This window comes from Littorina saxatilis, linkage group LG7, assembly GCF_037325665.1.
Source record: "Littorina saxatilis isolate snail1 linkage group LG7, US_GU_Lsax_2.0, whole genome shotgun sequence".
NCBI lineage: Eukaryota > Metazoa > Mollusca > Gastropoda > Littorinimorpha > Littorinidae > Littorina > Littorina saxatilis.
Window position 1 is genome coordinate 29,881,862 of NC_090251.1, and position 18,427 is coordinate 29,900,288.

An 18,427-nucleotide genomic window follows, 5' to 3' on the forward strand; every position below is an offset into this window, starting at 1 on the left:
CACACACATACACACATGCACGCGCGCACGCACGCAAACAGACACACACACGCACGCACACATGCACACACACACAACCACGTAAGAACACAATCATACACACACACAAACACACTCACACAAACACAAACACACAACCACACTCGCACGCACGCACGCTCTCTCTCTCTCTCTCTCTCTCTCTCTCTCTCTCTCTCTCTCTCTCTCTCTCTCTCTCTCTCTCTCTCTCTCTCTCTCTCGCCAAGTTGGTAAAGCTCCTTTGTTCATCCTTTCTCTCGTACACAGAAGAGAAACCACACATCCCGGACGACTTTTACTATGAGGTGGAGGAACTGTGGCGCAAGCCCCACAAGTCGGACGAGACGCTACCGGACGACCTGGTGACGCTGTACCACTCCTTCGGCTACCCGTGTCGGATGCGGAACAACCTGCACGCCATTGGAGTCGACCGGCTCATTTTCGCCGCCGGAGGGTACCTTCAGATTGTCGTCATGGGCAACTCCGGGTATAAGTATGAGTAAGTGGACCATACATCTAGCTGCAGATTGTTTTTAATCCAAATATAACATATGTATGTGTTTTTGGAATCAGAAAATCACGAAGAATAAGATGAAATTGTTTTTGGATCGTTTTATAAAAAAATAATTTTAATTACAAGTTTCCGATTTTTAATGACCAAACTCACTCATTAGTTTTTAAGTCACAAAGCTGAAATGCAATACCAAACCCCGGCCTTAGAAAACCGTTTTAGAAAAAAGCGAAAACTGTTTGAGTTATAAGCCTGTGACTAAGGTGACCCTCACACTGTTACCAGACACTCCCCGGACTTGTATTAAGCCTAGCGCAGAACCGCGCGAGGTGACATGCGACTCATTTCGTGGTGGAGGGTCACATATGTACATTGTTTTATGTCACACTCACAGCTTAAAAATAGTTTGGATTGACCAAGAAATGTTTGAGTTATGAAATAATTATATTTATTTGTCAACAACAAATGACGAGATAGAAAAATAAAAAATGGGACAGTAAATGTGTTATGTTACACAGCTTAAAAATAGTTTGGATTGATCGAGAAATGTTTGAGTTAGGAAAATAGCAACTGCTTGGATTGTAAAAAGAAGTCTAGAAAATGGAGTTTTGGTGCATTAGTGAAAAACATAATTGGCATAATTGTACATTGTTAATGTTAATTGAACATGATTCAGATATCATCAGCAACATGATTCAGATATCATCAGCAGCAAGTTATTGGCAAGTGAAACTGTAAACAAATGTTAAAGACAGTGGGTTTGAGAAACAGTAAAATATAGTTTGTACATGTAGTAAGAACACCTAAAACTTATCTCGGAAAGACACAAAAAAACTGCGTTGCGATCAAAAATATTGCGTGGCCCAAATGGGGGTCGAACCCACGACCTCCGCGTTATCAGCACGGCGCTCTAACCAGAGATATGTATGCTCCAACCAACTGAGCTAATGGGCCAAGGGAAAGAACCGTTGTGTGCCCTATCGCATGGCGTTGAAGCGAGTTACTTCCCTTACACCTTCAATGCTTTCAAGTGCACCACCGGAAGCTAGATGGTTTGCGATTGATGTCGCTCTAGAACTGTTTTTTGTCATATTTTTAGCGTGTGACTGTGAGATCTGAGATAGTTTTTGACTCACATGCGAACCAAAAGTGAGTCTATGTACTCACCCGAGTCGTCCGTCCGTCCGTCCGGACGTCCGTCCGTCCGGACGTCCGTCCGTCCGTCCGTCCGTCCGTCCGTCCGTCCGTCCGGACGTCCGTCCGGAAAACTTTAACGTTGGATATTTCTTGGACACTATTCAGTCTATCAGTACCAAATTTGGCAAGATGGTGTATGATGACAAGGCCCCAAAAAACATACATAGCATCTTGACCTTGCTTCAAGGTCAAGGTCGCAGGGGCCATAAATGTTGCCTAAAAAACAGCTATTTTTTTACATTTTTCACATTTTCTCTGAAGTTTTTGAGATTCAATACCTCACCTTTATATGATATATAGGGCAAAGTAAGCCCCATCTTTTGATACCAGTTTGGTTTACCTTGCTTCAAGGTCAAGGTCACAGGAGCTCTTCAAAGTTGGATTGTATACATATTTTGAAGTGACCTTGACCCTGAACTATGGAAGATAACTGTTTCAAACTTAAAAATTATGTGGGGCACATGTTATGCTTTCATCATGAGACACATTTGGTCACATATGATCAAGGTCAAGGTCACTTTGACCCTTATGAAATGTGACCAAAATAAGGTAGTGAACCACTAAAAGTGACCATATCTCATGGTAGAAAGAGCCAATAAGCACCATTGTACTTCCTATGTCTTGAATTAACAGCTTTGTGTTGCATGACCTTGGATGACCTTGACCTTGGGTCAAGGTCACATGTATTTTGGTAGGAAAAATGTGTAAAGCATGTGAGTCGTATGGGCTTTGCCCTTCTTGTTATTTTTATTGAGTCACTTGAGAAAAAGTGACTCTATGTAATCGGTCAGTGTTAGTCTGTCCGGCCGGCCGGCCGTCCGTAGACACCACCTTAACGTTGGACTTTTCTCGGAAACTATCAAAGCGATCGGGCTCATATTTTGTTTAGTCGTGACCTCCAATGACCTCTACACTTTAACGATGGTTTCGTTGACCTTTGACCTTTTTCAAGGTCACAGGTCAGCGTCAAAGGAAAAATTAGACATTTTATATCTTTGACAAAGTTCATCGGATGTGATTGAAACTTTGTAGGATTATTCTTTACATCAAAGTATTTACATCTGTAGCCTTTTACGAACGTTATCAGAAAAACAAGGGAGATAACTAGCCTTTTCTGTTCGGCAACACACAACTTAACGTTGGGCTTTTCTCGGAAACTATAAAAGTGACCGGGCTCAAATTTTATGTGAACGTGACTCATTGTGTTGTGAATAGCAATTTCTTCCTGTCCATCTGATGCCTCATATAATATTCAGAACTGCGAAAGTGACTCGATCGAGCGTTTGCTCTTCTTGTTATATAACCTATTATAGTGTAATTTTCATCATGCTGTAACAGTTTCAAGAAAGAATGAAAAAAAATTTGAAATACATTGCTGCAAACAACTAAGTTTGCTGAAAATTAGTTCCGGAATGTCACCGTTCACACAGGCAAATGCCTCCGAACAAAGAAAATGGACACTAATGATCATTGGTATCGCCAGCTTCTTGACGACAACCGGAGGAGGGTCCGTTGGCGCCTTAGCCGTCCACCCACAGGGCAAACTGTTTGCTGTTGGGGAGAAGGGTCCGACCCCGGTGGTGAACATCTTCACGGTGGCGGAGTACAAGCTGTACCGGATTCTGCGTGCCGGGACCACTGTTTCCTTCACCGCTATCGCATTCAACGAGCAAGGGGACTTGCTGGCATCTCAGGGTTAGTCTGTGTGTGTGTGTGTGTGTGTGTGTGTGTGTGTGTGTGTGTGTGTGTGTGTGTGTGTGTGTGTGTGTGTGTGTGTGTGTGTGTGTGTGTGTGTGTGTGTGTGTGTGTGTGTGTGTGTTTCCTGGAGGGGCATAACAATTGGGATAAGGTGAGATGGGAATGTAAATTAATGTTGTTCACCTGACCGATTTTCCACCGCTTGTTATTCAACTTTTGTCAGCAAGAAGTCACTGAACAGATGGCGAGGCAAAATCAGTCAGAAGTTTGCTATGAGTGTTTTTTCCTAAACGTGTGTGATCCGTCAGCCGTTTGAATAACATCAGCCTCCAACCCAACCCCACCCACACCTTAAAACCCAAAAGAGTACAGCGCAGCACAGGGCATGAATGAGAAGTCGCTGGAACGTTTAATTTGAGCCCCGTTGTTGTAATTGTCTTTGGTGAGGGGCGTGTCTTGACCCATCAGCTGAACCTACCACGCTTCTTTCCAGACTTACATTCCGCCCTCCGTCTGTAATGTGGCCCCCCTCCCCCCACCACTACCAAGCTTCCAAAATACATTGTAATCCCATTGTCCGGGCTTCGTCGAAGACTGCTTGACCAAAATGTCAATCAATTTGATCGAAAAATGGAGGCGTGACAGTGCTGCCTCAACTTTCAAATTAAAGCCTGATATGACGTCATCAAAGACATTTATGGAAGAAAAAGGGTATGGGGATATCATCTGGAAGAATGTGTATGTGGAGTTTCATGAAGATCTGTCCAGTAGTTTTCTGGGAATCACTCTAATCACACACACATACACACACACACACACACACACACACACACACACACACACACACACACACACACACACACACACACACACACACACACACACACACACACACACATACATGTATACATACACCACCACCCTCGTCTCGATTCCCAGTCTATTTTAAAAAAATTAGTCCAAGCTTAACTAAATGTAAACAGATGTGTGTAGATGGAAATCGACAGATAGATATGTGTTGGTGGAGATCGACAGACAGATATATACATCCGTTGATGGAGATCGACAGACAGATATATACATCCGTTGATGGAGATCGACAGACAGATATATACATCCGTTGATGGAGATCGACAGACAGATATATACATCCGTTGATGGAGATCGACAGACAGATATATACATCCGTTGATGGAGATCGACAGACAGATATATACATCCGTTGATGGAGATCGACAGACAGATATATACATCCGTTGATGGAGATCGACAGACAGATATATACATCCGTTGATGGAGAGCGACAGACAGATATATACATCCGTTGATGGAGATCGACTAAGAGATATTATATTTCCGTTGATGGAGATCAATATCCAGACGGACATAGGAAGATACAGATCGAGGGACGTACTGGGATGTGTCAGTGGAGATCAACAGACACACAGACAGATGCTAATGTCAAATTAACACACATGTTTAGGAGGAAAATCGACAAACATACACACATGTGTAAGCGCATATCGATTAATTTTCTAGGTTAACGTGTAGCATAACTATGTAAGTAAATTCCCCCTCCCACACGTCATCATACAGAGTTCTAGATGAGCGAAAGTGTAGCAAAGACCTGTACGCGTACGTGTAGAGATATTCGTCACCCGTGACTCACTTTTTTTTCTCCAAAAGTCTAAATCATACGTTGTTTTGCTCCCACCAAGACGTGTACGTATATCTTGGCAAACGCGTGACGTAAAAACAAGATTTGATGACGTTACAACTTACCCGTACACGTTCCCGTACACGTGCTGAAAAGTTCCATATCTAGATCTGTCTAATGAGTGACCACACAGCGGCGTCAGTCTGGCGCGTCCAGTCGCCCAGTGGTCAAGTACCGGTCACTTATCTTTGCTGCGACCTAACTTGACAGTCTGCGGTCATCCCTTCTGGGCTGGACTTGTCAACTCTACATCCGTTATCATATACGTTGTCTAGACAATTACATCTATGAACAGCAAGGGGCTTACGAAAGCGATTGGTTTTCCCCACGATTCAAAACTTTCTTATGATGATGAGGGGAGAGAGTTGGCATGGGTGAGGGTTGGGGGATGTAACACCCCCATTCCACACATCCGTTCTAGGTCTCGTTCCCGTAGCGACCAAGGAACGGCACGAGAATAGGAGGGATCGGGAGGGGACCTTAATGGAACGCCAATGGACGTTAACGGAACTCCTTTGAACAGTAGGAACGGTTGGGACGGGTGAGTTCGGGCTGCATGTTCAAAATTGTAGCCATTCCCCTCCCGTTCCAAATGAAAGGTAATGGAACCTTTACACATCGGCAACAGAACTCATGGATCGTTAATGGAACTTAACGCAATGGTAACGCTAGCGCTCTCACACACTACGTTGTCATACCCCATTCCACACATCCGTTCTAGCTTCAGTTCCCAGCCGTCCTCAGGACGGCTGCCACTACAGCCAGACGCTGCTCAAAGATGCCAAAAACGGCCGTTTGCGCAGCTGGGAACGGAAGCTAGAACGGATGTGTGGAATGGGGGTATAAGTCATGTCAACCTTGGCGGGAGAGAGTGGGCGCTGGGGCGAGGGGGGAAGGATGTTCTGAGGCAGGAACAGGATTATCAGAACAGATGTGTAGACGGAGTCCGAAATTAAGGGACAGAAGTACATATATGTATAAACGTGGGTAAACATACAGACGCCTCACTACAGATGAGAAGACCGACAACGTACGGTTGGAAGTCGACGGACAGAGATGTAGGTAAAGCTAGATAGACGGAACAATGGTAGGTCAGGGCCGGACCAAATGAGTTGTAAGGGGGGGTTCCTCCTTTTTTGGGGGGGCAAATCAGCGAAGTGGCGAAGCCACAAGCGCGCGCCTGCACGGCAGGCGCGCGAACTAGGGGGGTCCGGGGGCATGCTCCCCCGGAACATTTTTGAAAAACGGTTAAAATCTGTGCAATCTGGTGCATTCTGGGCCTTGTTTTGAGGGTTAAGAGCAGAATTGTGGGGGGGGGGGGGGTTACCTTTTTCTCATCGGATTTCACATTGAATAAAATTTGTTAGAGACACACACAAACTTTATTTAAAAAAAACCAAAACCAAAAAAAAACCACTCAAAGCAAGGTACATGCTTTTTCCAGGGGTGGGGTTCCGGAACCCCTGGAACCCCCCCCCCCCCCCCCCCCCTGGGTCCGGCCCTGTAGGTGGAAATGAACGGACAGACAGCAGATAATTATGTAGCTGCTTGATATCGACTCGATTAAAATGCAAGGTTTCTAATCCATTGAAAAGTAATATATTGTGTAAAAAATTCCATCTCACACGGCAGAAATTAATATGTAAAGCGCTTCGAGAACGTCAAGCGCTATATAAATCTCCCATATAAATAAATAAATAAATAAATAATGACGTCCCACTTTTGACCTTGATTATACGTGCTCATCAATGGATTTTGCGGTAGGCATAAATAGGACAGGTACTTCAGAGCTAATTCCACGGCAAATGCTATGAAAACTTTATATAATGCTAGAGGGTTTTCTGCTGTCAGAAATGCTTTTTAAACCGGCGTCTAAATTAGTTGTTTTGCTTACAACGGTTGTGATTTTTGATGGTATTCTAAAATGACAACTGCACCTATATGTTTGACAAATATAGTTACTGACAGAAATATACACTACTACAGGAGTAAAGTGCCCGCACCTCTATCTGAGATAGCGTTTTCAGAGGAGAAAGAGCAAGAATGAAGCAGTCATTGAATCAGTATTTCGAGAACTGCATAGGTGTGTGGATGAACGGACACCCCTCTCCACCTGACCTTCGATACTAGATATATGCATTGTAACGGAGAGCACGTACAGACACCCCCCAAACTTAAATTCACAACAGCTAAGTTTCCACACGTTAATATTGACACCAACCCAGAAGACGTAACTTGACAACTTGTTCATGGCACGTTTCATGATATTGAGGATTGCAGTTTCCCCCTCACACACAAAATTCCAAAATAATAAATAGTCAAACAGGGACCAAAAAACAGTTTGCACCAAGAGTTCAACTTTTTATCTATCCAAAACAGTAAAAAAAATTATATGAACGTTCGTATTTCCAAGATGATTCGCGTTCCAAGACGCTATATCCTAAAACCCCCAAAACATGCTTTTACAACTTTAGTGCATAATAACTGCCCAAAGGTGCTGTTTAAAGCAACCATTGATAATAATTTTTAACATACTCCTTGAACACATTAAGAAAAATGGTTAACTTGCAAAAAAAGGGACAGCATTGATCAGAACAATGGTAAGATAAAGGACGCTACTTATATTTTGTACATTTTTTATCTTTATCGTTTCCTGTAGACCTCAGAAGTTCTAGCCAGCTTAAGAAATCATTCTAAAATCGAAAAACAAACATCTATACATTTTGTACGCAGAGTAGATTGATATTTGACACAGTCACACAGACATAGGTGAGCTATGGGGCAACCCTACCCCCTAAATTTGAAAACGGGGTCAATTTCTTAACTGCATGCATTCAGCAAAACAATCCCTAAAAAAAAAAAATTTCACAAATGAACTTATGACTTTAGAAAAGCATTCAAAAATGCATATATACAACGCTTTTTCTTTGGTCCCAATTTAAGGGGGTGTGCTATTCTCAGGTAACACTGTGAACGCTCAAATGAGACTTGGTCACATGTCAAAAAAAGTAATCCCCCCTGTTGTTCATGGTTGGTTGGTGGGATTTTTTTTATCTGAGCCATTGGCAAGCATGAAATGTCATCAACATTAGGAAAGACATAGTATCTCCCATTGTCTTTTGCGCGCAAACACTTCACACAGATCTCCTCTCGATTTGGCCCATCGGGGAAATGGGTTGACTTGGGGATGATCACCGCCCTGTATCTCTCCACCTTTCCATCCATGCTGACAAAGTCAGCGGTCACAAAGTCCCCAACTTGAATGTCTCACTGTGGGACAAAGAACCTGGTTTTCACGACTGGCACCACATGGTTGGCTGACCACGCGGCAACCAGTGGCGTGTTGTGGGTAGACGTCCATTGGACATAAATTGGGAAGGACGTCGCTGGATCATCTGGTTTGCATACTTTGTTCATGTACAACATTTAGTCAAGCTGTCGAACAAACAGAATGAAACTGAACTCATTGCATTTTTACAGCAAGAGCGTATACTCGTAGCATCGTCAGTTCACCGCTCGATGCAAAGGCAGTGAAATTGACAAGAAGAGCGGGGTAGTAGTTGCGCTGAGAAGGATAGCACGCTTTTCTTTATCTCTATTCTTTTTAACTTTCTGAGCGTGTTTTTAATCCAAACATATCACATCTATATGTTTTTGGAATCAGGAACCCACAAGGAATAAGATGAAATTGTTTTTAAATCGATTTCGGAAATTTTGTTTTAATAATAATTTTTATATTTTTAATTTTCAGAGCTTGTTTTTAATCCGAATATAACATATTTATATGTTTTTGGAATCAGAAAATGATGAAGAATAAGATGAACGTAAATTTGTATCGTTTTAAAAACAAATTCTTTTTTTTTTACAATTTTCAGGTTTTCAATGACCAAAGTTATTAATTAATTTTTAAGCCACCAAATTGAAATGCAATACCGAAGTCCGGCCTTTGTCAGAGATTGCTTGGCCAAAATTTCAATCAATTTGATTGAAAAATGAGGGTGTGACAGTGCCGCCTCAACTTTTGCAAAAAGCCGGATATGACGTCATCAAAGGTATTTATCGAAAAAAATAAAAAAAATATCCGGGGATATCATTTCCAGGAACTCTCATGTCAAATTTCATAAAGATCGGTCCAGTAGTTTGGTCTGAATCGCTCTACACACACACACATACACACGAACAGACAGACACACACACATACACCACGACCCTCGTCTCGATTCCCCCTCTACGTTAAAACATTTAGTCAAAACTTGACTAAATGTAAAAATAAAAAAAAATAAAAAAAATGGGATAGCGGCGAAACGGGATTGCGCCAAAATGGGATGCGGTAGTAAGATGACGCTTGGCTTGTGAAATGTCACCAAAATGGGACGGCGGCAAAACGGGATTGCACGTAAATGGGATATTGCGCGAATTATAAACGAAGGAGTAGGCCCTAAGTTTCTCGTACGAGATGTTTACTGGGAGTAAATATTTGGGGAGTAAAAATTTAGTTCCTTGTGGAGTTCTTTTTTCGTACAAGATTTTTATTGGAAGTTTACCCCGGAGTCAATTTTTCGTGGAGTAAAAATTTCGTGTTACACCGGTTCATGACCGTTGTGGTAACGAGCGCACATTGCTGTCTCCATATTGAGTTCCTACGAATCGGAAGTACGATCGCCAAGCCCTTCTGTCATTGAAGGCAACGTTCGATATTTCCGTCTGTCAGCGTCGCCAACGTTCGACAGATTGTACTACTGTTACTCACAAACTTTCAATTTACACAATGAAATGCCAATAACATGCAAACACAACAATGGGAGACGAAGGGAAAACCTACTAGCGATTGAAATTATGCAAACGAACTCACAAATCCCTCACTTTCCGAATGCAAATGCTGCAAATCCGTATGCGTGCGTCGCTGTGTCGAACGTTGGGTTGACGAACGTTGCTGACAGACGCAACAAAACTTGATCAAAAGGCACTAAAAACGATGAAATGTTTTACTCACTGGGTATCGCATTCCTCTTTTTCTTTCTGCAGACGATATGATGCGGTTGAAACGTCGTTTCCGATGAAAGGCTCAGTTATTTCCGTTAAAAACGAAGTTTGCCGAACGTGTGATTCAGTCTACAGACACCGGTCGGATCACAACAAAAATGTTCATTCTTTGCGATTTTGTGATACTGTTGATGATACACCTGCGTTCCAGTGAAGAACATCAATAAAATGATGTTCAGAAGCAAGAATAACAGACAAAAGCACGCGATGTGTAAAATTAGGCTTTGCTTTGCAAACAAAGCACGTGGTTTTTTTACTGACAGACACTTTCGGTGGCGATTGAAAATTTTTCCAGAAACGGTTTTATGCTCCCATTTGATATTGTTTCCCTATTTTATCTAGTCAGAGACTAACCTTGTGTATTAATTGAATTAATAACCCCATTATCATAAGTTTTGTGTGATATTTCGTGTCTGCTTGAATCACACTTTGAGATGGGGTCATGTGACAGAAGGAAATGGTGTCTGTCAGGATTCACACGTTCGCTTCGAAAAACTCGCTCAAATAATTGCTCAAACACAAACATTTTAGCTTTTATTTATTTTTTTGTATTGCAAATACCATACTTACTCATGCCAAGCAGAACAAATGATGAAAATCAACACAGTAAGCAAGTAATTTGAAGGCAAAGTTTACACACATCAAAGAGTCTGATTACCGTGAAACCTGCCTCATGCCATCAGAACGAACAATCGATTCTCTATCATTTTGTTTGTGTTTTCCAAAGGGTGTCGGCACTTGAATGGCCTTTCTAGCAGTTCAATTGATGGTTTACAGATTCATGGATGTACCTTCATGAAGAATCAAGGGTCACTAGTACTGCTTTGTTCTGTGATCCAAAACCAGATAAGACTACTAACGTTCCAAAATTCTTTTCTTTTTTTTATGAGCAAGAATGATTAGTTAAACGAACGTTGATATATTGACAAAACAAAGCATGCACAAGTACGTCGACCCAAACGATGCCCCTAATGGCTTTGTCGTGAGGGCGTGAAACTTACATTTTCTCGACCCAAACGGTGGACAGACAAACGAACATTTTGCATGATATGAATAGGACTTTTTGGTAATGTTTTTCGACATCTGGCAAGGCGGTGCCGTCACCGTACAAAAACAACAACAATTTAGATACAGCTATACGGGATTCGAACACTATGGGCATTGCGTCTTATCCACTTGGCCATTGCCCCCATACCCGGGGAAGACAAAACATCCTGTATAAATGACGTCACGTACAAACACTCTGCGTGGTACTTCTTCCTGAAAGTCAGCTCTTGGTAGTATTATTGAGATATTAATGTATGAAAGCGAGGTGTTTTTATTTCAAACCTACGGTTGTCGTTCCAATGGTCATCGAACTTTTGCAGCCAAAATTAGGAGAAATGGAATCGCTGTCAGGTTGGCTTTGTTAGCCGGAATCCGCTTATATAAAAGACTTGTGACAGGTCGTTGGCTCGAACGGCTGCATTGAAATCACGATAGTATGTCTATTTTCTTCGACTTAATGATACCTACTTCCTTGCCTTTCATGAGCACTGAACGGTTGAAGAAATGGTTAATGTTTAACCCGTCGAATCTCGGCTATTACTGAAGCAAGCATGCGTTTAAGTTGTACATTTGATACAATACATATATGCATAGATTTTCCAACCAGCATGAATTACAGCATTGAGGGCAGAGGTGGTATGAAATTTCAGATTTGTTTCTTTGCAAGACTTGTTTGTGTTCATTTAATCTTTGTAAAAACAATTTCTCACAAAAGTGTTTTTTGTCACAAAAAGTGTTAATTACATGATCCATGTGAGAATTGACATTTTTTGCGACTTATGGGATTAAACATTCAAACTGTATTTAAAAAAGAAATTAAAATCATCTCCAAGAACAGTAAAGATAAGAGTTTTGTAATATGGTTTATTTGAGTCTAAACAGATCCCACCACATAATGACAGAGGGTTTACTTCGTGTATATAATATGAAAATATTTGTTTTCTGGGGATATATCATATGCACTAAATAGTTTTTAAATCAACACCGTTTCTAACTTTCTAACTAACAGAATTGATAACATCAGTTCTCAGTTATTTATAGAACGCCTCTCTGCCATCTTGTCGAGACATCATGATCATATGTGGCAAAAACAAATGAACGGTTTTAGACCAACATTTCAGGCCACTCACTTATTTGCTACATGTATATCATAATACTATGGTTGTACATGCGTGATAACGTCTACAACAAGACCTGAAAATGCATAGGTTAGTGACCTCACGACACCTAAAAATGCATATTGGTAAGTGACCTCATGTCGTGCATTTCAAGGATTTTGACAGAGAATCGATCTTTGACGTAGTGCTGTCTGGGAGAAAAGTAGAATGGGGGAGAGGGAGTGGGTGAGAAGTAAGCTGAAAGTTTGTTTGTTTGTTCGTTCATGGGCTGAAACTCCCACGGCTTTTACGTGTATGACCGTTTTTACCCCGCCATTTAGGCAGCCATAGGCCGCTTTTGGAGGAAGCATGCTGGGTATTTTCGTGTTTCTATAACCCACCGAACTCTGACAGGATCTTTTTCGTGCGCACTTGGTCTTGTGCTTGCGTGTACACACGGGGGTGTTCGGACACCGAGGAGAGTCTGCACACCAAGTTGACTCTGAGAAAATAAATCTCTCGCCGAACGTGGGGACGAACTCACGCTGACAGCTGCCAACTGGATACAAATCCAGCGCGAAACCGACTGAGCTACATCCCCGCCCGGCTGAAAGTCATAGTCCTTCCCAGACATAAAATAATCAATCAGCGAAATTAATTAATGAATACAACTCCCGTTCTTCACTGGTAGCAGCCAGACGGTTGATGTTTGGTATGTGTTCAAGATGGTCTGATGCCATGAACCACGACCGTTCAGTCCTTTGGAAGGACTGTGCCTTTCATTCCATCCTCTCATACGAACACTGTCATTATTGGGAGTTCAACCCCCTGTTAAAATAATACAAAAAGGAGTAGGTTGCTGCTTGGTTTGCGTCTAGAGGATTCAGTGACGTTACATGCTTGTAGGATTTTGACTTCGTTGTATCTCTTCAAATTTAGTACATCCTGTTGACGCCCACGTACTTGTGTGTGTGTGTGTGTGTGTGTGTGTGTGTGTGTGTGTGTGTGTGTGTGTGTGTGTGTGTGTGTGTGTGTGTTTGCTTGCTTTGGTATGATTACTTTTGTGTGCGTGCGAACGTGCGTGCGAATGTTTGTGTCCCTGGATTCCCTGTGCGTGTGTGTGTCCCCGTTATTTCATGCGTGCGTGCGTGCGTGTGTGCGTGCGTGCTTGTCTATCTGTCTGTCTGTCTGTCTGTCCGTGATCCAGGAGGGGAACCAGACTACATGCTGACCGTATGGAACTGGCAACAGGAGAGTATTCTCCTTCGCTGCAAGTCCTTCTCCCAGGAAGTCAACCACGTGTCTTTTAACCGAGATTTGCAAGGGGCGCTCACCTCTGCGGGCATCGGTCACATCAAGTTAGTTATTTCCCTTTGACGCAAGACACAGTATTTGTATTCGGCATTCATTTCCGTATGAAGTACAGCTTAAGTCCACTTGACTGTCGTTTGTTGTCGCTGCAGTCAGTAAAACGCCTAAATGTATTTCAAATCGCCTATTCTTTTTTTTATGACGGGTTGTCGCCTTGGACTAACTTGGGTTTTTTTCTTCAAAAACTATCACAACTTAAAAAAGCCGTTTTGACAATTTGTTGAAGAAAATAAACCCAAGCGACATGCCTACTTTAGGTAACAGTTAAAACCCATAGACATAATCCAGAATCTTACACATCCATCATTTACGCTTACGAGAACTTTCGCCGCGGGCTAATGCATTCATATGACCTGTAACACAGCTGATAACTCTTGATTATGAAAGGTATTAACAATTGATACTTTAGGTTACAATCTACCTGACAAAGTTCAGAATCTTTCACATTGGACACTTTATTACTTGACACACATTTCTAACGGTTACCAGGTTCTGGAACATGGCGAGAACTTTCGCGGGCCAATGCATTCAACTGAACTGCAACACAGCTGATAACTCTTGATAAAGAAAAGGGCTACACCGAAATCTACCTGACAAAATTCAGAATCTTTCACACTAGACACTTTATTAATTGGCACACATTTTTAAATATAACCAGGTTCTTGAACATGGCGAGAACATTCGCGGGCCAATACATTCAAATGAACTGCAACACAGTTGATAATTATAACTCTTGATAAAGAGAGGGCTTAACCATTTAATACTTTACGTTATAGCCTACTTGACAAAATACACATATTTCTAAATGCAACCAGGTTCTGGAACATGGCGAGAACGTTCACGGGGCTGAAGCTGCAAGGGTCAGTGGGGAGGTTCGGCAGGACAGCTCTGTCGGACATTGAAGGCTACATCGAGTTTCCTGACGGGAAGGTCTTGTCTGGCAGCGACTGGGGGAACATGCTGCTCTGGGATGAAAACCTCATCAAGCTTCAGGTTTGACACGAACGCTGCTTTCTTGCAGGGATGGTGTATCAAGGCTCCACATAGCGCGCGTCCCTGCGTCCTATACGCACTAGAAACCGAAAACACGTACTAAAAAATATATTGAGGGCCCACTAGATTTTAAAAGAGCGGGTCCTAGAACGCACAAAATTTCCTTTATCGTGCGTACGCAGTAAATCATATCTAATTTTCTTTCTACATTACTGAACCAGAAGTTACCAGTTCTTTTTAAAGGCAGGCAACTGTTCAAAACCCTGGAAAGAGTAAAGTCCCTTCCCTTTCCATTAGTTGCAGAAAAATATTAAATCTGCGTTACTACGACCAGTACAGGCTTAGTCAGGGACCATACTTTGCTTTTATCAATTGTTGCAAGCCTCTCGTTCCATAAAATGGAGCCAAACTGTTGTTTCAAATTCGACCGCCTCAAATGTCGTTCTGTAATAGGACTATTCGGTTACATTTCTTATTCCTTATTGACTGGTCTTGGGTTCAAGTTAGAATGGCGTTAACCGGACGTGACCGGTATTCTACCGGTATAGATGGGAATCTACCGGAAATGAAATTGTCGGCCGGTCAACGCTACTGGTTTATGTTTTCATTGAAAGCCTGTTTCCTAGCAACGGTGTGCATTGTTTGAATGGTCACCGTAAATGCTCTCTCTCTCTCTCTCTCTCTCTCTCTCTCTCTCTCTCTCTCTCTCTCTCTCTCTCTCTCTCTCTTTCTCTCTCTCTCTCTCTCTTTCTCTCTCTCTTTCTCTCTCTCTCTCTCTCTCTCTCTCTCTCTCTCTCTCTCTCTCTCTCTCTCTCTCTCTTACATAAATCAATTTTTAAAAACAGTCACTGTCACCTGCGCGAACATGTGCAGACGTCGAAAACAGACCTTAACACATAGGTAGGTACGCAAAACAAAACTTTGATGATTAATGGATCTGTCAGCATTTCACGAACGACGAAGTTACTTTGGCATTGGTTACTTCCAGTGCCGTGCGCATCCCGGAAGACCACCACTGACAAGTTTGTAGTCTTGCAGTAAACTCAGTCGCCCTCCCAAGAATGGTTTAATTCTGTACACTATACTTGCTTTAATGAGGACTTGTTGTTCGTGCTCGTGTAAGTTGTTTTTTCGCCCAACCACGATTTGTTCTTCTTCTTAATCACGATAAGGAGAGAAATATATCTGACTTCGTGACTGCTTGAGTCTGTCCAGCACCAATCGCGGTTTCTCGTGGTCATAAACCTGAATGTGATTTCAAAAAGAATGTTTCAGACTAAGCCTTTTGTTTTCGAGCCAACTAACGCTTTCCTTCGTTACCTAAGGCTCGGTAAAATCAAACCCTCCTACGTCTAGCCGATACCAGCCACACAGGCTCTGCAGTTGCACAGACCCGACGTTGTTTAGCCAGCAATCGCAGCAGATTGATTTCGAACCAACCAACTCTGTGTCTCCACACCATAGAAAACAGTTAACACTTCCTCTCATGAATTACCCATACCAGCTGCACATCTCTCACGTGCACTTCTTCTTCTTCTTTGTTCATGGGCTGAAACTCCCAAGTTCACTCATGTTTTTGCACGCCGGTGGATTTGTACGTGTATGACCGCAGGGCCGGACTAGGTAAGTACTAGGGGGCGGGTTACAGGGGGCGAAGCCCCCTTGGTGGGGGTAGCAAGGGGGCGAAGTCCCCTTGAAGCTGAACGTTTTTTGATGTTTCTGGAGGGAAAGGAAGCCTCTCCTTGAACGAAAAAGGTAAATTCGACAGCAAGCTGTATAGGCAATAAAGAAGAAAAAAAAGCGTTTGGGAGGTACATGCTTGTGCCAGGGGGGGGGGGGGGGGGGGTTGCGCAACCCCTGTGTGTTCACACGAAGGGGGATAAGGCTCTAGCAGGTCTGCACATAAGTTGACCTGGGAGATCGGAAAAATCTCCACCCCTAATCCACCAGGCGGCCGCGGCCGGGATTTGAACCCACGACCTTCCGATTTGGAGGCCAATGTCTTATCCACTACGCCACTGCGCCCGTCGTCTAACGTGCACGAATCTGACAGTGTTTTGTCAGCAACCATCAGTTCTTCGACCCAGTCCTTTGATTTCAATCCATCCAACCTCCACACCACACCGCACACTAAACCCTCGTTTCCACAATCATATGTACCCACATTCTATCAATTACATCACTTCTCAGTTAAATCTGACACTTCAAAACAATTTTCCTACTTAGATTAAAACAATTTTGTTTAAACTGTGAGTCTTGACAGTGTTAGCGTTAGCCCGAAATGTCCAGTATATCACACGTGTTGTGGAACATTCTGGAAAACAATTCGTCGTCTTTCCGATTTTAATTGCTCCTGACAAGTTTTCAAATCAGAATGAAGCTGTTTCATACCTTCTTTTCACGAGTTGTCGTGGAAACAAATGACCGTTCAATTTTGTTAGAATAAGATCATGATGGCAACTGGGTCAAACATTCAAAAAACCACTTCAAGTTAATTTGTTGGATGTATTTTTGCCTACAAGTCGGATTATGAAACGCTTCGGGCGATCACGGATCTTCGGTCTGTGTGTCTCAGATCGGTCGGAAGAACGGCAAGTTCTGCCACACGGGCAAGATCATGCACATGATGATCGTGGAGGGGGAGATCATCAGCGCCGGCATGGATGGCTTCGTCAGGTCCTGGAACCTGGAGCTGATCGACATGCTGGAGGCGGGTGAAGAGTCGGGCCTCGTGGAGATTGAGGCCATGAACGAGGTGCTCATCGGTCCGGGGGCTCAGCTCTATTACCTCACACAGCCGCCCTTTGGCTTTGTGAGTTGCGTTAGATTTTGTGTTTGTTTGGTGTGTTTTTTGTTTTGTTGTGTGTGTGGTTTTTGACTCACATCCGAAGCAAAAGTGAGTCTATGTACTCACCCGAGTCGTCCGTCCGTCCGTCCGTCCGAAAAACTTTAACGTTGGATATTTCTTGGACACTATTCAGTCTATCAGTACCAAATTTGGCAAGATGGTGTATGATGACAAGGCCCCAAAAAACATTCATAGCATCTTGACCTTGCTTCAAGGTCAAGGTCGCAGGGGCCATAAATGTTGTCTAAAAAACAGCTATTTTTCACATTTTTCACATTTTCTCTGAAGTTTTTGAGATTGAATACCTCACCTATATATGATATATAGGGCAAAGTAAGCCCCATCTTTTGATACCAGTTTGGTTTACCTTGCTTCAAGGTCAAGGTCACAGGAGCTCTACAAAGTTGGATTGTATACATATTTTGAAGTGACCTTGACCCTGAACTATGGAAGATAACTGTTTCAAACTTAAAAATTATGTGGGGCACATGTTATGCTTTCATCATGAGACACATTTGGTCACATATGATCAAGGTCAAGGTCACTTTGACCCTTATGAAATGTGACCAAAATAAGGTAGTGAACCACTAAAAGTGACCATATCTCATGGTAGAAAGAGCCAATAAGCACCATTGTACTTCCTATGTCTTGAATTAACAGCTTTGTTTTGCATGACCTTGGATGACCTTGGTCAAGGTCACATGTATTTTGGTAGGAAAAATGTGTAAAGCAGTTCTTAGTGTATGATGTCATTGCTAGGTTTAGTTATTTGACCTTGACCCTGAAGGTCAAGGTCATGTAAAGGTCAAGGTCAAGCATGTGAGTCGTATGGGCTTTGCCCTTCTTGTTTGTGGTTGTTTTTTGTTTGTTTGGTTGTTGTTGTTTTG

At 42.6% G+C, this 18,427-nt stretch overlaps 1 protein-coding gene and 1 non-coding gene across 3 annotated transcripts in view; one reads left to right on the forward strand and one right to left on the reverse strand.

The window, feature by feature from the left end:
• LOC138971134 (cilia- and flagella-associated protein 44-like) overlaps positions 1–18,427 on the forward strand; it is a 236,935-nt gene that overhangs the window by 159,066 nt on the left and 59,442 nt on the right. Inside the window, exons 2-6 of one of the 2 annotated variants that reach the window (XM_070343762.1) lie at positions 286–517; positions 3,210–3,421; positions 13,536–13,686; positions 14,515–14,692; positions 17,268–17,504. The exons of the other annotated variant lie outside the window; for it this stretch is intronic. Coding sequence (XP_070199863.1) covers positions 286–517; positions 3,210–3,421; positions 13,536–13,686; positions 14,515–14,692; positions 17,268–17,504 — 1,010 coding nt within the window. The remainder of the gene's footprint in view (positions 1–285; positions 518–3,209; positions 3,422–13,535; positions 13,687–14,514; positions 14,693–17,267; positions 17,505–18,427) is intronic. 2 annotated transcript variants of the gene reach the window in all.
• Positions 1,389–1,483, reverse strand: Trnai-gau (transfer RNA isoleucine (anticodon GAU)). The gene has a single exon. It is a non-coding gene; the product is annotated as a tRNA-Ile (tRNA).